Source organism: Myotis yumanensis, unplaced genomic scaffold, assembly GCF_028538775.1.
Source record: "Myotis yumanensis isolate MYYU_CA2020_CCGP unplaced genomic scaffold, mMyoYum1.0.hap1 SCAF_8, whole genome shotgun sequence".
Taxonomy (NCBI): domain Eukaryota; kingdom Metazoa; phylum Chordata; class Mammalia; order Chiroptera; family Vespertilionidae; genus Myotis; species Myotis yumanensis.
In genome coordinates, this window is record NW_027223759.1 from 18961627 (window position 1) to 18985009 (window position 23383).

The 23383-nt window shown below is 37.6% G+C and overlaps 1 protein-coding gene across 2 annotated transcripts in view; it reads right to left on the reverse strand.

Annotated features, from left to right (window-relative positions):
* The window catches only part of ABCA12 (ATP binding cassette subfamily A member 12), a 178604-nt gene that overhangs the window by 43547 nt on the left and 111674 nt on the right, over window positions 1-23383 (reverse strand). For both annotated transcript variants that reach the window (XM_070422064.1, XM_070422065.1), the window contains exons 21-33: window positions 23106-23285; window positions 22174-22489; window positions 19331-19445; window positions 11000-11329; window positions 9880-9949; window positions 9657-9791; window positions 8476-8631; window positions 7419-7605; window positions 4641-4859; window positions 3200-3396; window positions 2375-2535; window positions 589-825; window positions 97-247 (exon numbers count right to left, since the gene is read on the reverse strand). In XM_070422064.1, the coding sequence (XP_070278165.1) occupies window positions 97-247; window positions 589-825; window positions 2375-2535; window positions 3200-3396; window positions 4641-4859; window positions 7419-7605; window positions 8476-8631; window positions 9657-9791; window positions 9880-9949; window positions 11000-11329; window positions 19331-19445; window positions 22174-22489; window positions 23106-23285 (2454 nt within the window). The remainder of the gene's footprint in view (window positions 1-96; window positions 248-588; window positions 826-2374; window positions 2536-3199; window positions 3397-4640; window positions 4860-7418; window positions 7606-8475; window positions 8632-9656; window positions 9792-9879; window positions 9950-10999; window positions 11330-19330; window positions 19446-22173; window positions 22490-23105; window positions 23286-23383) is intronic.

Genomic DNA, 23383 nt, shown 5'->3' on the forward strand with positions numbered 1-23383 from the left:
AATTTAAAGTTGTTTTTAAAATTTAAAATCTGTCATGTGATTTTCTCATTTATGTCATTTACTGACATTAAGCAAAATATATGATTAGATTTATACCATCTCTGTCTGTGAAGTTGCTGCTGCTCAGAGATAAATCATCAGGAGTTGAGATGCCATTGGTACTGGAATTTCCAATCTTCTTTTGTGTTAAGTGCTCAAGACTCATATTACTGGGTTTGTGCGACTCTTTAGTCAAGTTCAGAAAGACCTGGAAAGAAAAGACAGAACACTTTGTTAACATAAAATATGCATATCTTTTCTAGTTTCTAGGCTCAATATTGATTTTGAATTTTTATCATGTTAATTGAGACAAATAAGTGTGACTTTAATTGAACATATTTGTATGTAAAAGATAGGTATTCTCTAATTGGAGCAACATTTGTATTTTTTTAGAAGTCAGTCTTACATAAAAATTGTATTGAGATAATTTTAAGATTTTATGACATGTTAATTTAAAAATATTTATTTTCTTTTTTTTAAAAAAACAACATACATATTATTTTAAGAATACAGCAAGTTATATCAGCTTTAAGAAATGTCCGGATGTACCTCCTCCACGGTGGTATCTGAAATGCCATAGCACCCGATGTTGAGGTCACCCATGCCGTTGTCCAGCGCTCTTAGGAGTGACAGGTAGGCCCCTGAGACTTTGGTGCTAAATGGAGGAAGGACATAAACAAGCTCTCCCCCGATGTCCTCCTTCAAGTAGGCTTCTGGGAGGTGTGACCGGATCATTGCTGTCACAGCCATCGTGTCACATATTGCACTTGCATTTAGATTTGGACTCTAGAGATAAAAACAGCAGTTACATACTCCCTTGTCTTTACATGTAGTGTCCAAGGGCCCTAATCAGAGGGGGGTGCATTCTTTTTGTCCACCCCTAGGGGTCCCTGTCCCACTAGGGGTCCCTATAGTTGTATGCAAATAACTATTCTGGCTCCATTCTCCCTCCTCACCCTGTCTCTTCTCCAACCTCTTCTCCATCCTCTGCATCACTTGAAACCACAGTCTCTCTTCTGTGTGATAGTTCTTCAGGCTCAGGTGCTGCTCTTCCTCAGAGCCTTTACAATTGCTTCTTTGCCCCCAGACTGTGTGGCATGGCTCATTCTCTCCCCAGCTCCAACTCTTGGCTCAAATGTCACCTTCTCAGAGACTCCTTCTCTTACTATCTACTTAAAATGGCATCATTCAAGCATTCCTTGTTCCCTTCTCTGCTTTATTTCTACCCATAGTATTTATCACCTGCTAATAAATTAAATGATATATTTATTAATTGTCTCATCTAAATTCCCCACACTCCATTAGAATATAAACTCCATGAGGGCAGTGATTTTAATCTGCAAGATCCTCAATGCCTAGAACAGTGTCCGGAGCACATAATAAGACATAACACACACAATACAAAAAAATTTGAATGCATTATATTAGTAAACTACTTTTTATATTATGAAAGTCACATCAGGATGATTAGATAAATAAATGACAGTGGTCAAAACCTGACTGATATCATATACATCTTGCACAATTTGATAAATCATATGCTATTTTAGGCAGTACAGGGATCCTTAGCATTTTTGGTTTTCAAAGATGTATAAGAAAAGCACCATTGGTCTGCCTGAGTTGGTCTCCACATTGCCACTTGAGGAGTACTGACCAGAAATTAAATATATGATGCCATATTTTCTTAATTTGCTTTGTTGTTGTTTTTTTAATTTTTGTTTTTTTACATTATAAAAAATAAATCTATTACCATATTGTAGATACAAAATAATTAGCAATTTACATGCAATACGCATTAATATTTCAAGAAAAATGATTTTAAATATAATGTTACATGCAATAAATATTAATATTTCAAGAAAAAAAGATTTTAAATATAATAATGTTACCAAAACTGTACTAACAAAGTATAATAATTTGCTTTGGATAGAGTAGAAAAATCTACCTGTTAGCCTTACAGGATGAAGTGCTGGGGAAAATGAAAGGCTGATCCTTCATCAGTAACCTGAGGAAATAAGTCTTTCTTTACCTAGCACAATGGTTCTCACTGTGATCCCAGACAAGTAGCATCAGCATCATCCAGGACCCAGTAAGAAATGCAGTAAATCTGGAGCCTTATCTTAGACCTATGGAATCTGAAACTCCTGGGGTGCGGCTAGAAGTCTGGGTTTACCAAGACCTCCAGGTGTCCTGATGCTTCCTCAAGTTTGAAAAACATGAATCTAACATATGAATAGTGAATTTTAGCAAGGAATAAAGGTGGAGAGATTCTGCCCCTGTTTCATAAAAATTCACTCATGACCCCATAATAAGGTGTATTTTCTCTCCCACAAACCTTTTTCTTGGTGAGCGTGAGGTGGTACCCATCCCCAAACGCCTCCTTGAGGTAGAACGGTGATCCGCAGCAGCGGAGCCCCCCCATCTCCAGGAAGGCAATGCGGTCGCTCAGCACTTCGGCCTCATCCAAGTGGTGCGTCGACAGGATGATTGTTCTGGCTTGAAAACACAGAGGAGAACCAAGAATGAAAAATGAAAATACAGTTCTAAGATATATGGAGTTAGCACTGGTCCATCCTGTGATTTATGAAAAGACTCACATTTTAGGAGCTAACAGGAAAACTAACAGAAGGAGCTTCCAAAAGGAATAAAGAGAAATTCAGAAGGAGTATTCCTAAGTATTTAGGGGTCTCTCTCCCTTTCCCACCCTCCCTTCTCCCCCTTCCTTTCATCATTATGAAGCAGTAATTTTAAAGACTTTTTGAATATTCCTCTCTGATTAATCCTCTCCACTCTGATTGCTCTTTGCTTCACATCCTGTTAGCACTTATTTAGTCTGTTTTCAGTTTATCTTCATTTGTGTATGTTTGGTCTCTCTAATTAGATTCTAAGCTCCTCTAGGCAGAATTTGGAACTTCTATTGGATTTCTATGTTCTCAAAAAGGCCAGTTAAGTGCTTAACTCACAGTGGGCACTACATTAATATTAACTCACTGTCCCAGAAATTTAGCTGGGAAAAGAGAAGACTTGGGAAAAGAAAGAGCCCACGTGGGATTTTTAATGAAGATGATTATAAACAGAAAAGGCTTCAGTTTGTTTGTGAGTATCCCAGAGAGCAAACCAATGACTATTGGGTGGAGAAGTTATAAGAAGGTACTCATACCAGTTTTGTTCTTGGATATGACATCCCATATACTTCGGCGAGAACATGGGTCAACTCCAGTGGACGGTTCATCCAAAATGACCACCCTTGATCCACCAATGAGAGCTATGGATATGGATAACTTCCTCTTCATGCCTCCTGACAATGTTCCAACTCTCTTATGACGATGGCTATACAGTCCAGTATCTTTTAAAGTCCTTCAGAAAGAAAGTATGGTGGTTACTTTTGACAGATAGAGCATTAGAATACTGCAAAAATTTAATAAGTACCCTAAATGATAAATATTCACTAAACAACCATTATATGCTCAGCAAGGTGCAATAAACTATTGAAAATTCATGACATAATTTTTTATTATTTATCATCTAGTCGAAGGTATAAAATTAATACTCAGGAAACAACACAAAGGAATATGTGGTTCATTATTTTATTCATTCATTTGACAAATATTTATAGAGTTTTATTTTTTGGTGCCAGACTGTGTTTTAGGTACAAGTGGAAAAGCAGTAAGCAGATAATGTTCCTACTCATAAAGATATTATTTCTGTGTGTCTCATGATAAACATGTTTCCAAGTAAGTATGCAATATGCTAGGTGGTGATAAAGGCAATAAAATGTAGCCTCACTGGTGTGGTTCAGTGGATGAGCATTGATCTATGAACCAGGAGGTCACAGTAGAGGGTGTGCAGGAGGCAGCCAATCAATGATTCTCTCTCATCATTGATGTTTCTATTTTTTTCTCCCTCTCCCTTCCTTTCTGAAATCAATAAAAAATCTATTTTAAATAAATAATAAATGAATGAATGAATGAATGAATAAAGGTACATGAGATAATAGTGCCCGGGGCATGATGTTTTAGGCACTTACATTATATATGGAAGTCTCTTCAGAAGGTGACATTTTGCCAACAACCAGGGGAGTGGAAGAGTAAGTCAAATAGATGTTTTGGAAAAGTTGCTTTAAGTAGAGGGAACAGCAAGTGTGCAACTGGGCTAGCATGCCAAGAGCAGAGTAAATGTTGGGAGAACAGAAATAAACGAATCAGAAGTGAGACTGGAAACAGGTCAAGTAGGGCCTCAGGGATGGCATGCTCTGACCTGTAGTTTACAAAGGTCACCGCGCTGCTCTTTGAAGAATCAACTGTATAATGGAGGGTAAAAGCTGGGGGTCGAGTTAGGAGGCTTGGATCAGCATAGTAGTCATGGAGATTAAAAACAGGATTTGGGGCAATATGGGAGCCAGAGTTGAAGACATTTAAACAAAACTTGTACATGGCATTAAATGTATTTGATACCAGAGAAGTAAAAACAAAACAAAACACAAACAAACCTAAAACTCAACTGGTTTGTGAGGAAATGTTCCCTATTGGTATGATCACCACAGCTTGACTTCTCTTGGAGAAGAGTTACCCACACACATTCTCATTCCTGCCGTCACTGACCTTTTCACTTCCTCGTGCAGTTGCTTTTTGGTCCAGTGGGGAACTTTGATGGAGCCATATAAGAGGAGGTGCTCCTTGGTGGTGAGGTAACTGAACAGGACGTCATGCTGCATGCACACGCCCATGCTCTTCCGCACGTTGTGCAGGTCCTTTTTGATATCTTTCCCGTCAACAAAGATGGTACCTGCTGAGGTCCCAAACAGCCCAGTCAACATGGAGCTGGAAATAAAGAAATGATAAAGCAGGTGTAAGCCAAGCATTGAAGCTAGATTTTAGAAACAAATACATCCCAGTTGTTAGCAAAAAAAAAAGTTAATAGTCTATCTCCTTAGATAAGGTTAAACTATGAAAGAAAATGGTATTAAATGGTAACAAAACAATAAAAATTACGTTTAAGCTTTTAATAATTAAGAGTGTTACATAAATACTGCATAATGATGACGATGAAAATGGTGGGGTGGTGGTGGTGGTAATAACGACAGAAATTGTTGGACTTTTTAATTGCAGTCCCATCTCTCCTTCAGCAAACTTGTGTATGTCCTTGGCATCCGATAGTTGCTATAGGCTATTAGTCTCAAATTTAGATCTCTAGCCCAGATCTCATCACTCAGTTTCAGGCTTGCTTTATAAATCCAACAGGAGATATCTTTCAGGGTCCTCTAATTCAACTTTCTTAAACCTGGACTTACAATCTTTGGACTCAAACCCGTACCCTCAGTGATATTACCCCCTTCACCATACAATGCATGCATACCATGGCTGCACAAGCCTCAGACCCAGTTGTTTTGGCATCCTTCTCCTATCTTAGTCTCATAACTCCACCACCATCTTTCCATTTTTCCAGCCACCACCACAGTGCAAACCCCCATCACCACTTGCCTACTGCCACCGTAGGCTTCTAACTCCACTCCTCCTTGCATGTTCTCTGGCCATCTCCAGTCCCTTTCTCCACTCTGTGACCAGATTATTCTCACCTAGATCATTTCTTGTCATCTTTTAGATGGTGAGTGAGTTGGGAAATTATTTAATAATTATTTCCTTCACTAAAATGTAAGCTCCATGAGGTTAGGGAAAGGATCTGTTTTCTCACCACTCTGTGTCAGTACCTAACTAATGCTAAGAACTTCAGTGACTAATGTGGATTACATAGGGGATCAATACAATAAGCAACCCTTCCCATAAAAACATTAAAACACAGAGACATAGAAGCATGGGATAGACTGTCAACCCTCAGAAGGAAGGCAGGGAGGGAAGTGAGTGGGAAGAGATCAACCACAGAACTTGTATGCATATATACATAACTCATGGACACAGACAATAGGGTGGTGAAGGCCTGGGGTGGGGTCAATGGGTGGAACAAGGGGACATATACAAGGGGGCAATACTTTCAACAATAAAGATAAAAAACACATGCATAACATATTTCATTCTTTATATTAAAGCTTCATATTCAGAAGAGTAAGATGGTAACTTTCTTGGTTAAAATGACAACTTCTTCAAAAAGCTCTCTATCTCCTTTTTTCATTGGCTTCTACTGCCTGTTAGAAATCTTGCCTTTTATTCATTCTATTCACAGGAGAAAGTCCACTCTGAATTTAAACAGGTCATGTAACATGGCTGCATGTTCACTCGTTTCATGACCTTCCTTCGTCCCCTTTTATTTACACAATAAATTAATTTGAATATGCTTTGGCAGTCACTGAATTTACTCATGATGATACTAAATAGGATATCCAGGCACTGACACTTTTTCTCAAATAAGGGCTAAAGCGCCCACAGCATCTTAGAGCTGATGCCCAGCTAAGCAATATGGAGCATGGGAGGTGAATAGCAAACAAAACAAAACAAAAGTCAAAACAATGTCACTTTTAAAACATTTGATTCTCTTCTCCACTCAGACACAGGAAAGTGCTAGTTAAGTGAAGAGTGAGAAAGAACAGCTCATGTACCTCTTCTGTCTTTTTCAAATCTTTATCTGAGAGCTGGTGATTCTTTTGTTTATGAAGCAAGGTAAGGATTCCCTGTGAAGGAACAGCTGGGGCTGAGTGTGTTTATACCAGAGCATGTAAACTCAAGCTTATATGTGAGCCAGGAGAGAAATGCAAATAAGTGAAACAGCCTGGGCACATGACATAGTATAGGTTGATGGGGACCAGAGATAAACCAGAAAGCAGATGCCCCCTTTAAGAGAAAAGTCACTAGCCTGGCTGGCATGGCTCAGTGGTTGAGCATTGACCTATGAACCAGGAGATCACGTTTGATTCCTGGCCAGGGCACATGCCTGGGTTGTGGGCTCGATCATTGATGTTTCTATCTCTCTCTCATCTCCCCTCCTCTCTAAAATTAATAAAAATATATTTTAAAAAAGAGAGAAAAAAGTCTCTAATAAACCCCAACCAAATGTGCTGACCCAAGACTGTGGACTCAATGTTGCCAAAACTTCCTTTTATCTAAGAGATGCCAAGAATATTTGTGGGGTTTTTTTTGTTTGTTTTTTATTAGAACACTCCCCTATTTTTAAATATTGGCACTGAATTAAAAATTTTAAGAAGTGCTGGGTGGGCCAACACTAGGTGGAACAAACAAACCTGCCTGGTGGGCCTGACCTGCCCTTTGCGCTCACAGTTTAAGATCTCTGATTTACACTCCATCCTTCAGTTCACAGGTTGAGCCATCTTAATCCATCTGGGAGCTATAATGGCTTTACATTTTATGAAAGAGGTAAGAAAATATTAAATAGCATGCTCCTGTGACAATAAGTGTTAAAGAATAACCTACATGGTAGTAGTTTTCCCTGCTCCATTGGGTCCTAGCAATGAAGTGATGTGCCCTTCATAAAAGTTCAGATTGAGGTTATCAACAGCAATTTTCGAGCCATAGGTCTTTGTGACTCCATGCAGGGCAACTCCGACTGTGAGGTCTTTAGGTTCAGGCTCAATGTTGGAAGGAAACATGTATTCAGGACCTAGAGAGAAATCAAGAGAAGTTCTGTAAGCTCACTAGGAAAGAAACCACAAATTAGACTTTTCATAATTAAATTATAACCCTCTACATAAAAAATAATTCTGGAAACAAATTATCTGTTATAGTGTTTAGACTCTTCTCTTGGTTAAAGAATGAATAAGAGTGTGGGACCACATTCTCTAAGGTTTATATGGCCCTTCTCTGTCAGAAAACGCAGTCCCAGAAAACAGTGTCATTATGCTGAATTCTGCCTTATTTTCAAATATTGAAAAAAACAAGTCAAAGGTTTGTTTGGATAGATGATACCAAACTTATTAAATAAATGTCTGCAAGCTGTGATTTTACAGTGACAAGGCTATCTCATTAGCTCAGATCTGTGGTTTACAGAAACCAGTTCATTAACTACTCTTTGCATCTCTTTCAAGCATCACAAAAGGACCACTTATACAGGTCATCCTTACTTTAAAAAAATGACACTACTCATCCAATGTCAGGAAGACAGGAGTTTTATTCTGTTTGTCCAGTGTTGGCAATGGGTTGTGCTAAACTATCCATACCTGTTACTCGGTTACTCCCTGTGAGTAGTGACAGATGGCTTGAGTGAGGGGTGCAGACTGTGTCCAAGGAACAAAATTTTTCTCTGTGTGAGTCTAACTGGACCACAAATGGATCTGCAATATTGGACTAATTAGCGCCATATGCTAACCAACTGAGCTAAGGAGCCACAATTTAATCTCCATAAGAGTCCAAACACATACATGTGGATATATTCATCCAGATGAAAAGTGTAATTTAAGAAAGCATAATTGAAATCACTAGTCAAGTAAGTTTTATATCACTTCTCTCCTAATAATATATGGTGTTGACCTACTTGTCTTGCTGGCAGATGGGTTGGTGTTCTGCATCATGATATTAGTAAACATAAGGCCATTGCTTTTCTCATGCTTCACCTCTGCGCATCCAAATCGCTCCTTCCAATAGGAAGGAAGGATTGGGAAATACCACGGGGCTGCCATGCCATATGTACCTGTAATAAAAATATATTAGAAAAAATAACTATTAATTGATTGTCAACATTAAGCATCAGAAGCTAAACAACATATTACTATATATGGTTCAGGATACAGTTTCTGTTTTGATACTATATAAAACTAAAGAGTGGTCTCGGTTTTCAAAGTTAAGTAGCCGGCCTGTGTAGCTCAGTGGTTGAGCATCGACCTCTGAACCAGGAGATCGCGATTCAATTCCTAACTGGGGCACATGCCCAGGCTATGAATGCAAAAGGCAGAGATCGATGATTCTCTCTCTCATCATTGATGTTTCTATCTCTCCCTCTCCCTTCCTGTCTGAAATCAATAAAAATATTTTTTTAAAAAGTAAAGTAAAAAGATAGCTTTTCTTTTATCCTTTCCTTTTTGAACAGCTTCATTGGGATATGATTATATATATTATAAAATTTACTCATTATAAGTAGAGTCAGATGTTTAGTAAATCTATAAAGTTGTGTAACCGTCACCACAATTCACATATTAGAACATTTCTATAACTTCAAAAGCTTCTCTTATGCCCATTTGCAGATAATTCCTGCTCCCAGTCAAGTCCCAGGTAACCACTGACCTTATTTCTATCTACTTATTTGCCTTTTATACAAATTTTATATAAAGAGAATAATACTCTTTTATTCATTTACAAAAAATTGTACCAGTATAAACAAGGCTTAATGGAAAAACTCCTAAGCAAGTTAGAAATGATGACTACTCGAAAGCTAGAAGGGGAAAACCCAACTAGTCATTTTCCATTAGAATTGGGTAAATTCTCCTTAGAATTAAGAGACTTGGCTTTTGCCTTTCACTCCCATTTGGAAAGACTGGATTCCATGCTCCTTAATTCACTCCATCCTATAAAGAAACACCAGAGAAGGAACTCCTGAGTACATTCTCTCATCTTAGAAAAATTCTGGTTAATTTTGGAATTTAACTATTTATTTTTGGAGATTATACATGGTAAAGAAAATACTAGAAAATATGTAGTAGCTGATTAATATGTTCATACCTGGGAAAACATTCCTGACATACCAAGCAATAAGGAAGTAAATGAAAGAGTCAGCTAGAATTAGACAGCACAGCCAGCCAAAGGAGGTGGTGTCATCCTGAACAGGAGAACTGTACATATTTTCCCACTGAAGACCTGCAAAGTGAACACATATATGTATTCTTGGGTGAGACATATTGCAGTTGTGAAAGATAAAATCCACTTTTAAAGAAAGTGAGCCTACCAATGCCCTGCTCCTCATATCGTGCAATGTATTGACTTGCATAACTGAATGCCGTTGGCGACAGAAGGCTCTGTGAAGAGAACAAACAGCAATGATAGTTCTCACAGATTTCATGCATTTCACCAAAGGGATCTTAACGCACTTAAAACTTTGGACATATGTAGATTAAAATCCTATTTAAAAATACAGAGGTCCCTTACCAAGCCTGCCACAACTCTGAGAGAAGAGAAGAGGGAATAGCAGAAAATAAAATCAAGAAAATTGTAACTTGGAAAAGACTTGTTAGAAATCGAAAATATAGATCTAAACTCATTAAATGTTGCTCAGAATTTTTAAAAATAAGGAAGTACAAAGTAATGCAATATTAAGACTAAAGTCAAATGAAATATTAGGAGCCCAATGCTGTTTTTACTTCATAAATAGATTTCAGGTAATAGAAGTGATATGAGAAAATATACTAAAATATCAATTGATTGAATACTTCTTATTGCAACAAATTAAAATTTTAAATTTTGTTTAAACCTAAAGTAGTAAAAGTTAAATGAAAGTTATTTATCACTTTCTATTTCTTTGTGGAAACTTCTTAGTCAATAAAGAGGTTTACTTCTGCTTTCCAAATGTCATAATCTTAATACTTTCACTAAAATTCTTAAATTAATGTAGTACTTCTGATTTAAAAAGCAAAAAAAAAATCAAAATTGATTATATGCTGTTAGTGCATTCATTTTTATGCCTGTAAGTTATATTGTATGTCATGAAAACATCAAAATCATTCATATGAGAGAATAATCCCAGTAATAGAGGGCTTAAAGTAAGAAATCTTGATGATCTTTAAAATTTGACAGATTACATTTAACTGTTCTTTCTTCAGGAATAATTTCTTAACAGCATCAACTTATGGTTTTAGAAACTGTGGGAGAAGTGTTTCTTCTTCATAGTCTTGTGCTTGTAGGGTATACAATGATGTAGAAAAACACTACCAGGACAGTTAAGCTTATATTGCAATCACTAAACTTTTAAATTTAAATAACTGTATTTTCAGTTTGAAAGTCTAAAAACAAAACCCCAAAAGGATCTCTTTTTCTCATACACTGGCCATTCCATGTGACAGTTGACTCACCATGAATACTTTCACTACATAGCTCAACTCATCGTCAACTGTGACCAGAACAATGAACGGGAAAAAGGCAATGATGTATATGAGGCTTCCGATCAGAGCGGCGATGTTGGTGTTGTTAAAAAAGACACTGATGAGATAGCTCATGGCAATAACTGACAAGCTATAGTCCGAAAAATACAGGAACAGAATGAACCCATTGGTTTTAGGAAGAATATTGCCAAACTTGAGGATAACGATGAGGATGGCAATTGTAACCAGCAAAAACCCGACGCTCTCGATCAGCCAGGCAAAAAAATGACTGGAGGAGTTCACACCCATCATCTTCATGTACTGTAAAAAGGAAAAAGTGTTAGCTGCTGCTGAAGCTGATAAGTTCTCAAACAACAATTTTTCTGTACCACGCAAAAATGCCCAAGAGACACTGCACATATGTGAACTAGGTGGGCATCTTAATGATTTTCATAAGTCAAGTATGTGTCCATGCTTGTTCTGTGAAAGTAATATGACCATTTATTCTAGCCCATCTTAGTATGTTCTCAGAGAGCCCCAAAATAATGAAATAATAAATGATTTGGATGGTGAAGGTTTTATTTGTGTGTGTGTTTACAATTCGATTGTTTAACTGGTATCTAACTGATGTCTCCAGATTAAATTACTTTAGAGTAGACCATCAAAATGTATGGTATCCCCTGAAGAATTTTACAACATGAAAATAAAATATGTCATGAGTATTTTCAGCTGGTGAAAAACCATAGTTTATGTAAAATTCAATCTTTGGACTGATATAATGAAACTAAATTTTTTTTACTAAACAATCAGTATTCATGTTCCTGGGAGATATAAAACAGACCTGATTCCTAAGAACTTAAACTATGGGAAATTTTTGAAGGGAGACTTTCTGTCTTTTGCCACACCTTCCCCATCTTTAAAATCACTGGCAGCCTAGGTCAGGATTGTCATCTTTGCTTTCCAAAAAGACATTCACACACTCCAAATGAACTCAGGCATCTTAGAGAATCTATATCTCTTTCTCCATTGATATTCTTTAATAACACAGTGATACTCATAGAAGTCAAGGCATTTCACCAACATAGAAAAACAGATCAACATGATGCGCCTATGCATTAACTCAAAAGGATTGTGAAGGACCTAAATTCACCTGGACCTTGGTTGTCTTGAATTTGGTGACATGTGGTATTTGGAGAAACCTGGATATTCTGGTTTCTAGTTTTAACAATTCATAATTAACATTAAACTTCTAAATCTGATATTTCAGAAAAAAGAACCTCAAAGAAATATTCCACTAATTTTACAATCCCCACCTTCTTAACTTGTCTAGGAAAAAAAAAATGGGAAATGTGCTCAAGCAAGAGAGTGAATTTTACTTTCTGCCTTTGCAACTTATCACATTTTGATAACTCTCCTGCTCCAGTTGTTACCATGGAAACAGCTACCTGACTGCCAACAGTTTAAGCTGTGGGCCTTAAGCTAATCACCACTGAGAAAAAGCCTCTGACTTTTCCTCTTAACTTTGCCCTTTCCTCACACTCTTTTCTCCCTACTGCTCTCTCCTCCAAGGCCCTATCACCCATGGTTGTAAAGACTCAACCTATGTTTCCATAGGAAGGGAAGTGTGGGTCAAAGTTAAAAAAATCAGCATGGAGCAAAGCTTCACTGTGGAAGTTTACCCATCATTGAAAACAAAATTACATTTTGGTGTGAGAAAATCCTTACATATTTTATTTAAAAAATATTTCTCTGCACCCCAACCCCTTTGAGAAAATTACCGTGTCATGTTTCATGACTACACTTCAGAGATATTCACCTATTCAAGTATGATCATGATGTGTTAGCTCTTTATTTGCCTTTCTTGCAATTTGTAATTTGAAGATGGAAGATGTGTTTTTTTTTGTTGTTGTTGTTTTAGTGAGTGTCTGCCTATTTAAATATATTTAAACGAGGCATTATAGAACTGATGTAGCTACTCCAAAGCTAATATTCACCACCAAACTTTATGTGGTCTACAAAATATATTTACCCCCCAATGTGTGTCAGTAGGAGACAGTGTCAATATACTTCACAAAGTGGGTATAAAATATCCATGACACTATCAAGGACATGGCATAAAGCTGACTCCATTAGTATAAATACATTTTCCTTCCCTGACAGTTGATAGCTGCAGTACAACGTATTTATAAATCTAAAAAATTATCCATCCTTAGCCTCGTTAAAGATAATTTGGCAAACCTGGAGACCAGGACTAAAGGTGTTGATCACTGTAATTTTGAAATTTTTGAGACTCGAGATCAGATTCCTTTTCCCAAGATTTGGTAAAAGTTGGAGACTCACTATTGCTTTTTATCGAAACAAATCGAGTTAGGTGCTTTCAAAAATACTCACTACTTAACATTCTAGCATGAAATTTCAGTGTTAAACTTTAGGATTTTATGCCATGAGGAGAACAGCTGCTATTCATAAAGAGTCAGAGCAATGAGAGCATGTAAGTCATCCATAAATTATCCAGATTCCCTGCCAACTTTGTTATAATAAACAAGACCAAACTTGCGGATGGAAGATGGCCCAGAGAGAATGGTTGGCTATGCTTTCTTGGATGTCGTTAGTTCCTCCTCAAAGTGACAGGTGTCAGGTGCCAGCTTTGTAAGCAGTCACATGTCTCAAGCCTCCCAACCTGCCAGGGCAATGCATCAACACCTGATAACCTGCTGCTCAAGGGAAACCCTCTGGACAGTGGCCAAAGTCTGCCCCAGTTTGTGGCAGAAATTAATGAGAAGAAAGAGATTCTGTAAGATTTTGCATAAATGAAGCTTATGCACAGGGATTGGCATTAGTGCTATCAGGAAAAGAAATCATAAATATTCATATATTTTACTTGACAGTAATGTGTTGCTCATTCAGTTCAGTAGTATGCCAAGCACTAATTTGTAAAGAATAATATTTTCTGACTCAATTTTTAAAATCCTCATATCAATAGATATTTTTATTACTGTTTTAGTAAGATGTACAGGATGTTGTGATCATTGCTTGAAATGCTCCAAATTTCCCCTAGTGGGATGGATAGCGTATGACAAAAAGCATCAAAGGTTGTCTAAAGTGAAGCACCAAAGGACTAAAAATATTTGCATACTTCTTGGTAACATCTCTTCAGCTGATAGATGTTTTACTTTACCTGTCTAAACTGAGAAAGGGCAACTCCAACTGAATATAGGCACTAAAATTCCCATAAATGACTTACATTAAATAAAACAGATCAAACTAACCCATAAATGAAGAATATATATAATACAAATATATAACATATATATATATACTAGTATATGTATATAATGTGTGAAATAGGACTCTCCCATGTGTTATAAAAGCAGCTTTAATACTGCTTTAATATTTTTATTTTTAAAAGCAAGGAATGCAGAACAAAACCCAATTGAAAGACATTTTGAAATATTTTTTAAACTACAGTCTTAATCTCTTCAATAAACTCATTTGTCATTAATATTTGGGCTAATTTCTTTAGCAAGTTAAAGGACTTCACTGGAGTCATACCATAAGGAGGTCAAGGATTAATGGTTTCATTGAAATAACAACTAACTTGGTTTTCTTGCCCAGATTTGAGAACAATTACAGAAGAAAAAGATTGTGTGTGTGTGTGTGTGTGTGTGTGTGTGTGTGTGTTACCTTTTTAATTTAATTTGGAATGAGAAGGAAATAGAGAATGGGTAGCTTTAGAATTTAACTAAATATACAAAGGATGACATTCAAAAGTAATTCTGAATCTATGGTAACCTAAGAAATTATCATCACCTTCAAAAGTCCTTAAGAGTCCATGCTACTAAAATAACATTGTGAGAGGGAAGGTAGCTGTGGTGTAGAAAGGATTTGATTGGAAGTCAAGACACTTGAGTTCTAGCAAGATCTATTATTAACTAGCTCCACCATTTTCAGCAAGTCACCTCTCACTTTCTGGGTTCAGCTTTTTTATTTTTAAAAGGAAGGAGGTTAGTTTAGAACTGTGGGCAGTGGCGGGAGGCTGAGCAGGAGGCACTGGGAATATTCCACTCATTCCTCCCCTGTTTCCATTCATCTCACAAATAGACCATATTCCTTTGAATTCAGGACACCACTGATTTTAAAATGTGCCATTATTTTACATGCAACGAATAAATTGACACCCTATCAAATGCATCCCAATTTGAGAGGCTTTAAAATGTGAAGAAAAAAATCATTGGGGGAGACCAAGATGGCGGCGTAGGTAAACACCGGAGACCGCTGCCGCAAACAACCATTTCAAAAATACAACTAAAAGACTGAATGGACATCACCCAGAACCACAGGAAGGCTGGCTGAAGAGAGACTCTACAACTAGAAGGAAAGAGAACAGCAAATCGAGGCTCAGAGGCGGCGCAGTGTGGAAAATACAAAGGTACCGAGGTGCGCGCGCAAAGCGGGCTGGTGGCTGAGGGCGCAGTTGTCGTTTTCTGTCGGGAGTGAGTCTCAGACTCTGGGCTCCAGATCCGGGCGAGTCTCTAGGGACCCAGACTCAAACGGGAGAAGCGGGATTATCCGGCATCAGTTGGAACCTGAGGGCAGCTTTCTCTCCGAGGTTTGCAGCGGCTGCCGGGGTTCTGAGAAGCAGAGCCTCTGGGAACGGGACTGAGCGTGGCCATAACTGCTCCCTCCGCCCGCCCTGCTGATCCCGCCCCGCCCAAACCCTGCGCACAGCCATTTGCCGATCGCCTCAGGCAAAGGCCGGATTAGCGCCTCCCCAGAAAGCAGACGTTTTCCATTCAGCTGATTCCTATAGCCAGTCGGCCTGGTGGTCAAATCCCTCTAGTGTTAACTACAACAATTAAGGCTTGGCTAGAACAAGACTGCGCACAGAGACCACAAGGGGGTGCACCAAGAAAGCATAAAAGATGCGGAGACAAAAAAACATGACAGAAATGGAGGATATGGAGCTAAGAATCGCAATTTTGAAGGCTTGCCATAAATTTGTGCAGAGCCTCACGAAAACTAATGAGACCCTCGATGCTACGATAAAGAAATTAGAAAGTAAGCATACACGGACTGAAATAAAGAATATTATACCCAATAGCAGACCAGAGGAGCACAATAATCAAACCAAAGATTCGACAAAAAACACCCAATTGGAAAAGCAAAATGAAAAAAGAATCCGAAAGTGTGAAGATAGTGTAAGGAGCCTCTGGGACAGCTTTAAGCGGTCTAATATCAGAGTCATTGGAGTGCCAGAAGATGAGAGACAGCAAGATATTGAAAACCTATTTCAAGAAATAATGGCAGAAAACTTCCCCCATCTGGAGAAAGAAATGGACTTACAGGTCCAAGAAGCGCAGAGAACCCCAAACAAAAGGAATCCAAAGAGGACCACACCAAGACACATCATCATTAAAATGCCAAGAGCAAAAGACAAAGAGAAAATCTTAAAAGCAGCAAGAGAAAGAGGCTCAATTACCTACAAGGGAATACCCATACGACTGTCAGCTGATTTCTCAACAGAAACTTTGCAGGCCAGAAGGGAATGGCAAGAAATATTCAAAGTGCTGAATACCAAGAACCTACAACCAAGATTACTTTATCCAGCAAAGCTATCATTCAGAATTGAAGGTCAGATAAAGAGCTTCACAGATAAGGAAAAGCTAAAGGAGTTCATCACCGCCAAACCAGTATTATATGAAATGCTGAAAGGTATCCTTTAAGAAGAGGAAGAAGAAGAAAAAGGTAAAGCTACAAATTATGAACAACAAACATGCATCTATCAACAAATGAATCTAAGAATCAAGTGAATAAATAACCTGATGTACAGAATGAACTGGTGATTATAATAGAATCAGGGACATAGAAAGGGAATAGACTGACTATTCTTGGGGGGAAAAGGGGTGTGGGAGATGCGGGAAGTGACTGGACAAAAATCATGCACCTATGGATGAACACAGTGGGTGGGGAGTGAGGGTGGAGGGTGGGGTGGGAGCTGGAAGGAGGGGAGTTATGGGGGGAAAAAAGAGGAACAAATGTAATAATCTGAACAATAAAGATTTAATTTAAAAAAAAATCATTACCCTGGAAGTGATAAAATGTGGATAATTGAATGCCTCCTATTTTCCAGCAGTGAGAGAGCTCCATTATGGAAATACAGTGCTGAATGAAGTCTTGGTAATTTTCATAAAGCTTAAGAGATCAGGCCCAAGTGGATAGGAACTGGAAGATTCAAAGCCTGATCCTCTGATTCCAAGTTCATTGATCTTTAATTATATGACTGACCCCCAAGTTCAGCTGGTTAAATTTAGTAAGTGGATGACTGAAAAGTGAAGACACAGAACTACCAAACAGACACTTGTTCATTGTTAAAAATGTCTTCCATGTCTTTGAGTGAGAAAGGACTCTTTATCATGCTTTGATATTTTTTGGTGACATAGATAGATGCTTAAAAGTTATTATCTTTAAACATAAAATAATATAATGTGTGTTTCATATGTATATATTATGTATGTAGGTATATAACACACATGTTTCCTGTGTATTTCTACCACAAGTGATATTTTTAAAGTAGATATCTATTTTGAAGTAGAAAAGAACTTCGTTTTATCACAGTTTTCTACTTCAAAATTTTCCATTAATCTGTGAAGATTCACTTCTGAGTACCAGGAACCTGAAAGAAAAATATATGGTAGGAACTTGCAACCAAAATCATTGTCCAAGGAATTAAAAAACCATTGTACTCAATCCTGCATATAATGGGGCTCAACCCAATTGATGAGCTCTTCATTTATCAACTTGTAACTGAACTCTAAAAATGCAGCTATGAGGATCAACCAGAATTTAACAGAAAAGGTAAGAAGTGTAGGTTCAAACTGTAGGACAACCTTAGAAGCCTGACACTGAACTAACACAAATATGAAGCAGTGCTTTGTACCTTGTAAGGAGAAGTAATCAATTGCCTAGCAGCATTAGCAAAGTAAGTCTGAAAAGTACAAGTAGATTAACAGGTTACTCAATTATCTCGGATTGTCAGCTAGGACTTGCAATAATTATTGTGTCCCAGTTTTGAAATGTTTTTGCTTTCTCTTCACTCTTGAGTGTAAGAATGGACTCATTACAGGATGAGCAGATAAAATAATTCCTTTTCCAATACAATCCAAAAATCACACAATGCTTTTTCATAAATTCTAGAAAGAATATATTTTGAATTTGGGGATAATGATGCAGAATATGCTGAAGAAAAGATCATGCTTTACCTCCTAGCTACTGTCTTCCATTGTTATATTATTAACCTAACAGTAACATAACATGCAATTCTTAGTCTATAAATCATGAGTTAGTGGGATATAGAGGGGAAGGTAATTGAAGGAGACAAGTTATTCTGAAAAGAGAATTTGCTTCTTGAGAGCTGAAACAAGCCATATGTCTATGTCTGTGCCTGGCTGTGTCTGTGTGTTTGTGTGTGTCTTTGTCTGTGTCTGTCTGTATCTCTGTGTGTGTGTCTGTGTGTGTGTCTGTGTCTGTGTCTGTTTCTTTGTCTGGGTTTCACATCCCCAGATTCAACAAACCATGGATCAAAAACAGTATTTTTGGTCCACAGTTGGAAATCTGAGAATGAGGAGGGTTGACTGTATGCATTGATCTATGATGTTTTATATAAGAAACTTGATCATCTGAGGATTTTGGTATCTGTAGGGGTCCTGGAACCAATCCCCTATGGATACCAAGGGACAACTAAAGTTTTGGTGGAGTCAAAAGTTATATGCAGATTTTCAACTGTGCAGGGGCCATGACTCTAATCCCCATGTTATTCAAGGGTCAACTGTATATCTATACCTATATTTATATCATTATTTGGACTCATTTAATTACCGTGCCAATAATCTTCTTGCTTTAATAGCATTATTGTTATTTTTTAAACTTCTTTGTTAGATCTTAAGTCCTAAGGTGACTATTTGGGCAAAAATTACTCTTAGGATCATTAATTGTATTTAAATTTTATACAAAATTATTCATATTTTATTTTCAGAAACACTTATAAAATACCATCCATGTAGTTTTTGGGGAAAACAAAATACTATCTTATCAGCTGCCTTTATGATGCAAAGATATATTTCTTTTTTTACAATCTTTATTGTTGAAAGTATTACACAAGTCCCTCCTTTCCCCCCATTAACCTCTTGCAGCCCGCCATAAAATCTATTTCTAAAACACAAGGTATGGCTCAGGCTTTTTGAATTTGTATAGGGATGATGAAAATCATAGTAATTAATTATACAAATAGAACTTATTCAGAATAAGAAGAGATCCTCAACATACCTCATGAAGACGGAGGTCTTTCTCATAAACAAGCTTTTTTACAAATGCAGCTATAAATACAACCCAGGCAACCATGAGCACGATTGGAAGAGAATAAGAGACACTGGTTAGGAAGCTGCAAAAAAACAAAAACAAACAAACAAAAAGAAAAATCCAGTGACCAAAATGAATGCCATGCTTACAGAGAGCAATATATATAAAAAACACACTCCTTCTCACACTTAAATTATACTGCATTTTTGAAATTGAGAATAATTGCTAATGTTAATACTCCTTTATTTATGAAATGTGAAGCTGACAATAGTAGGCCCATGATTTTCTTGCTCTAAGGCTGCAAGAACAAAAAACAGCTCTAAAGGGTTAGATAAAATTGCCATGTTGTTTAAAGGGTGTTTGAGTATGTCTTGTCCAGGAAAGTAATTATTATATAGATATAATTGCAAGGCCCCAAACCCTGCTGCCTAAACCAAATTCTTATCTAAAAGGCAGACTTAACATTAGGAGATAATTGGTTTATCTAGCTAAAATCTGAATCTTCCCAAATTACTGTTTTTATCTACTCTTTGGAAGCTCATAGTGATTATTAAACTAAATTTTCCAAAACAAGATAAAATAAAACTTAAGACATTCAATTTAAAATGCAGACAAAGAACTTGAATTCAGGAGATTTTTCATGAAGAGTATAGAAAGGTCTTCTTTTGTAATGTGTGAACTAGAGAGTCACACACCGGAACACCTCACCAGGACCACCTGTGTTCCTGAGTGACCTGCCCATGATAGTTGAGGGCTCTAATGCAGTGTTTCTCAAAGTTGAACACTCATCAGAATCACCCAGGGGGCTTATTGAAACACAGATTTCTGAGCTCCACCCATAAGCTCCTGATTTATTATATCTGGGGTGGGGTAAGGAATTTGGATTTTAAACAATTTCCCAGAAGATATGATGCCACTGGTCCATACTTTGAGAACCATAGCTTCCTACTTTGGCTGTCTTTCTAGGAGCTCGGCAAGTGAGTAGTTTTCAATGAGAGAAACTCTAAATTGATCTGATTTGCATATTAGGCTCCACTGAGGCTTTTACCTGGAGAAAGGTCCCAAGGCCATTTCCTTTTTAATCTATAAGGCTAAGGAATTACCTTCAAGTTCCCCGTGAAAAACACAAGTATTAATGGAACATGACATCACCATCATTCATTCTCACTTTAGCATCAGAACTGTAACACCATCAGAGGTATGAAGTGTTTTTGTTTTTTTTTTTCGGTGGGAGAGGAGCGAGGGAGGGTTGGGGCCATATGCAATTTTTTGGTTCCTAGGAACCTGTCTGGCATGAGGTAGGCACTTAAAGGATATTTGTTGAATGAATTTTGTCTTGGTTCAGGTCCAACCCTGATGCTGCATCTGGCTCTAGTATTGGGCAAAAGCCCTTGTTCATTAATAAACAAATCCCCTGCAATGATTCTTCTAAGTGATTGTGTATTTTAGATTTGATATAGGACAAAGAAAAAAGTACTGGTCTCATAATCTAAGGACCAGTGGGGTACCAGCTCTACAACTTGGGACATGTAACACAACCTTTGTGAATTTTCATTTTTTTCATCTGGAAAGCATGGCTGATAATACCTGCTTGGGAGGAACAAATGAGCTAATATATGCAAAAGCACTTCGTATGAGACAGAGTTTATATGTACGTGTGAGGCATTATGATCATTCTCCCATAGAGAATGCAAAGGATAGTCACTTTTAGTCTTAAAAGAAACATCTAGGTACCTGGGATTTACAAGGGGAGAAAGGGGAGCAGGAAGATAGAGGAGAGTTTTCATCTAATTGAACCCACAGGTCTTTACTATTACTGCAAGCCTTTGTGTTTCACAGTGGGTCAGGCTGCAAAGTCCTTCTGGCCTTCACAATAAGCAGCTCACCTTGACAACCCACTGACACAGTCCTTGCCTGTCTGCTAGATCACAGCTGCACAAAGCGTTACATACCCTCTTGGAGTCTATAGCTTTAAAGCTATACATCCATACAGAGAAAGAAAAAAACATTCAGAGCATCTGAATTGTATATAAATTGCAATAACTGGGCTGAATAACGAGTACAATTCCTCTAAATTAATATTCAGCCTCAAGCTTTTGTGTATGAGAATGAGCTTAAAAACACTTAGTCCCTTAGTCCTCCAACCTTTTTTTTTTTTTCACTCTGGCCAGAGTGGAGGAGCCATTCAGTGTTACCCAACTGGAAGATTTCTTGAACATTCATAATCAATTGTCTAACAACATGATAATTAAGTGTTTTTTTGTTGTTGTTCATTCAGTAAAACCATTTTAAAGATGCCTAGCAAGCAGACTAAGAGTACATGACATAGTTTTAGGCAGCACATTATTTATCTAGAGAGTTGATCAATGATGTGTTCCATCAAAACGTTCTATACGATTGACCATGCATTCACATGTTTTTAATCAAATATGAGATTTGGAAGGGATTTTAAGATTGTCTTGTTTATCTCCCTCATCTGACTAGGAAAGGTAAGACTGGCAGAGAGCGGGTAACATGAAAATCATGCAGCTGTGCATGCACTGAAGGCTGGAGCCCAATACTCTGAATTCTGAAGTCAAAGTCCTTGGAAAGCTGAGTTATGATAAAGAAAACATGGATCATTTGGTAAAATCGATCCCATCCTGTTGGTAACCATGAGCAGCTACGTTAGAGCTGTGCCAGAAACAAGCATTTGACAAAAGTTTGGTGAAAATTTTCCCTTTCGCTCCTGACGTGTGAAGGAATGGACATAAATGAGTTCTCAGGAAAACGGTGGATTATTAACAAGGGCTGCAAGAGCACTGACTTACTTGTCTTTCATGTAGCAGGGGTAAGGAATTGCTTGGACCTGGACTGCTATTTCCTGGGAGTTCCTTCCAGTCTGCAATTCAATGATTGCTCTTTCAATATTATCCTGTAAGTAAACAAAAGCCCGGCCATAGATCTGGTTGTGTGATGGAGAATTATGCGGCCCCGGGGCCCAAATCTTGGCCCTTATGTTTCTTGTAGTCTGTGAGGTCTTGAGACTCATGCGGATGGTATATTTTACGACAGGAGGAAGAGAGACATCATCAGATTCATAGCCTCTGTATTGGCTTGTGTTAGAAGGAAGCTTAAATATAACACCTAAAAATAAAATGGCAACAACAGCAGAAAGGTTAGTTTATGGTTGACATCATTCATTGTTTGGAAGGTACACATAGGGGATTTCCAAACAGGCGATTTAGTAGTAATGTGACAGTAAGTTCAGGCTCCCAATTTACAGAAAAGATGGCTAATTAGGAGTTACAATCTGAGAGATTCAAAGCAAGAGTTTAAAGATATAATCACAAACAAAGTGGCCATATTAAATATATCACTCCAAGCCAGTTACTGAAATAAAACACACACACACACACACACACACACATGTGCACACACACACACACACACTTCACAATGAATAATCTTGACTAATTATAGGGATTGACTCAACTTTACCCTGTAACTATGGAATCCTTTTTTAGTCTTAATTTTAACCATATCAACAGAATTACACGTAAGTTGACGGTTCCTCTGACAATAAGGATGGTTGACTTCATGAAAGGTTCTTGTTTCTAAGCACATTGGAGTGATTGGAGTGGACAGTACCCGCCCCCCACCACCCTAACTATTTTTCTGAGTTCTGGATGAAAGAGGTGAGGGAAGAATTTGGCCAATTTTAGTATAAGAGAAACTCAAACTCTAGCTGAATAACACTTACTTCCAAAGAGTTCATTGCTTTTGTAGAGTCTTTCAGCCTCTCTCTCCATTTCATCTACACTTTCTGCTGCCTGAATGCGGTCATATAATACACAGGAGGAAATATTTACTGTCAGGGAAGATAGTGTGTTGAGATGATCAATGAGGTCGATGCTGTTCTCCAATTTCAGCCTTAGAATATCTGAAGAAGCAAAGCAAAACAGACAGAAAGCATGTTATGATGTTGTATTATAATGTTGTTTCTCCCAGTAGTACTATGAGACAAAAGAATGACTTGGT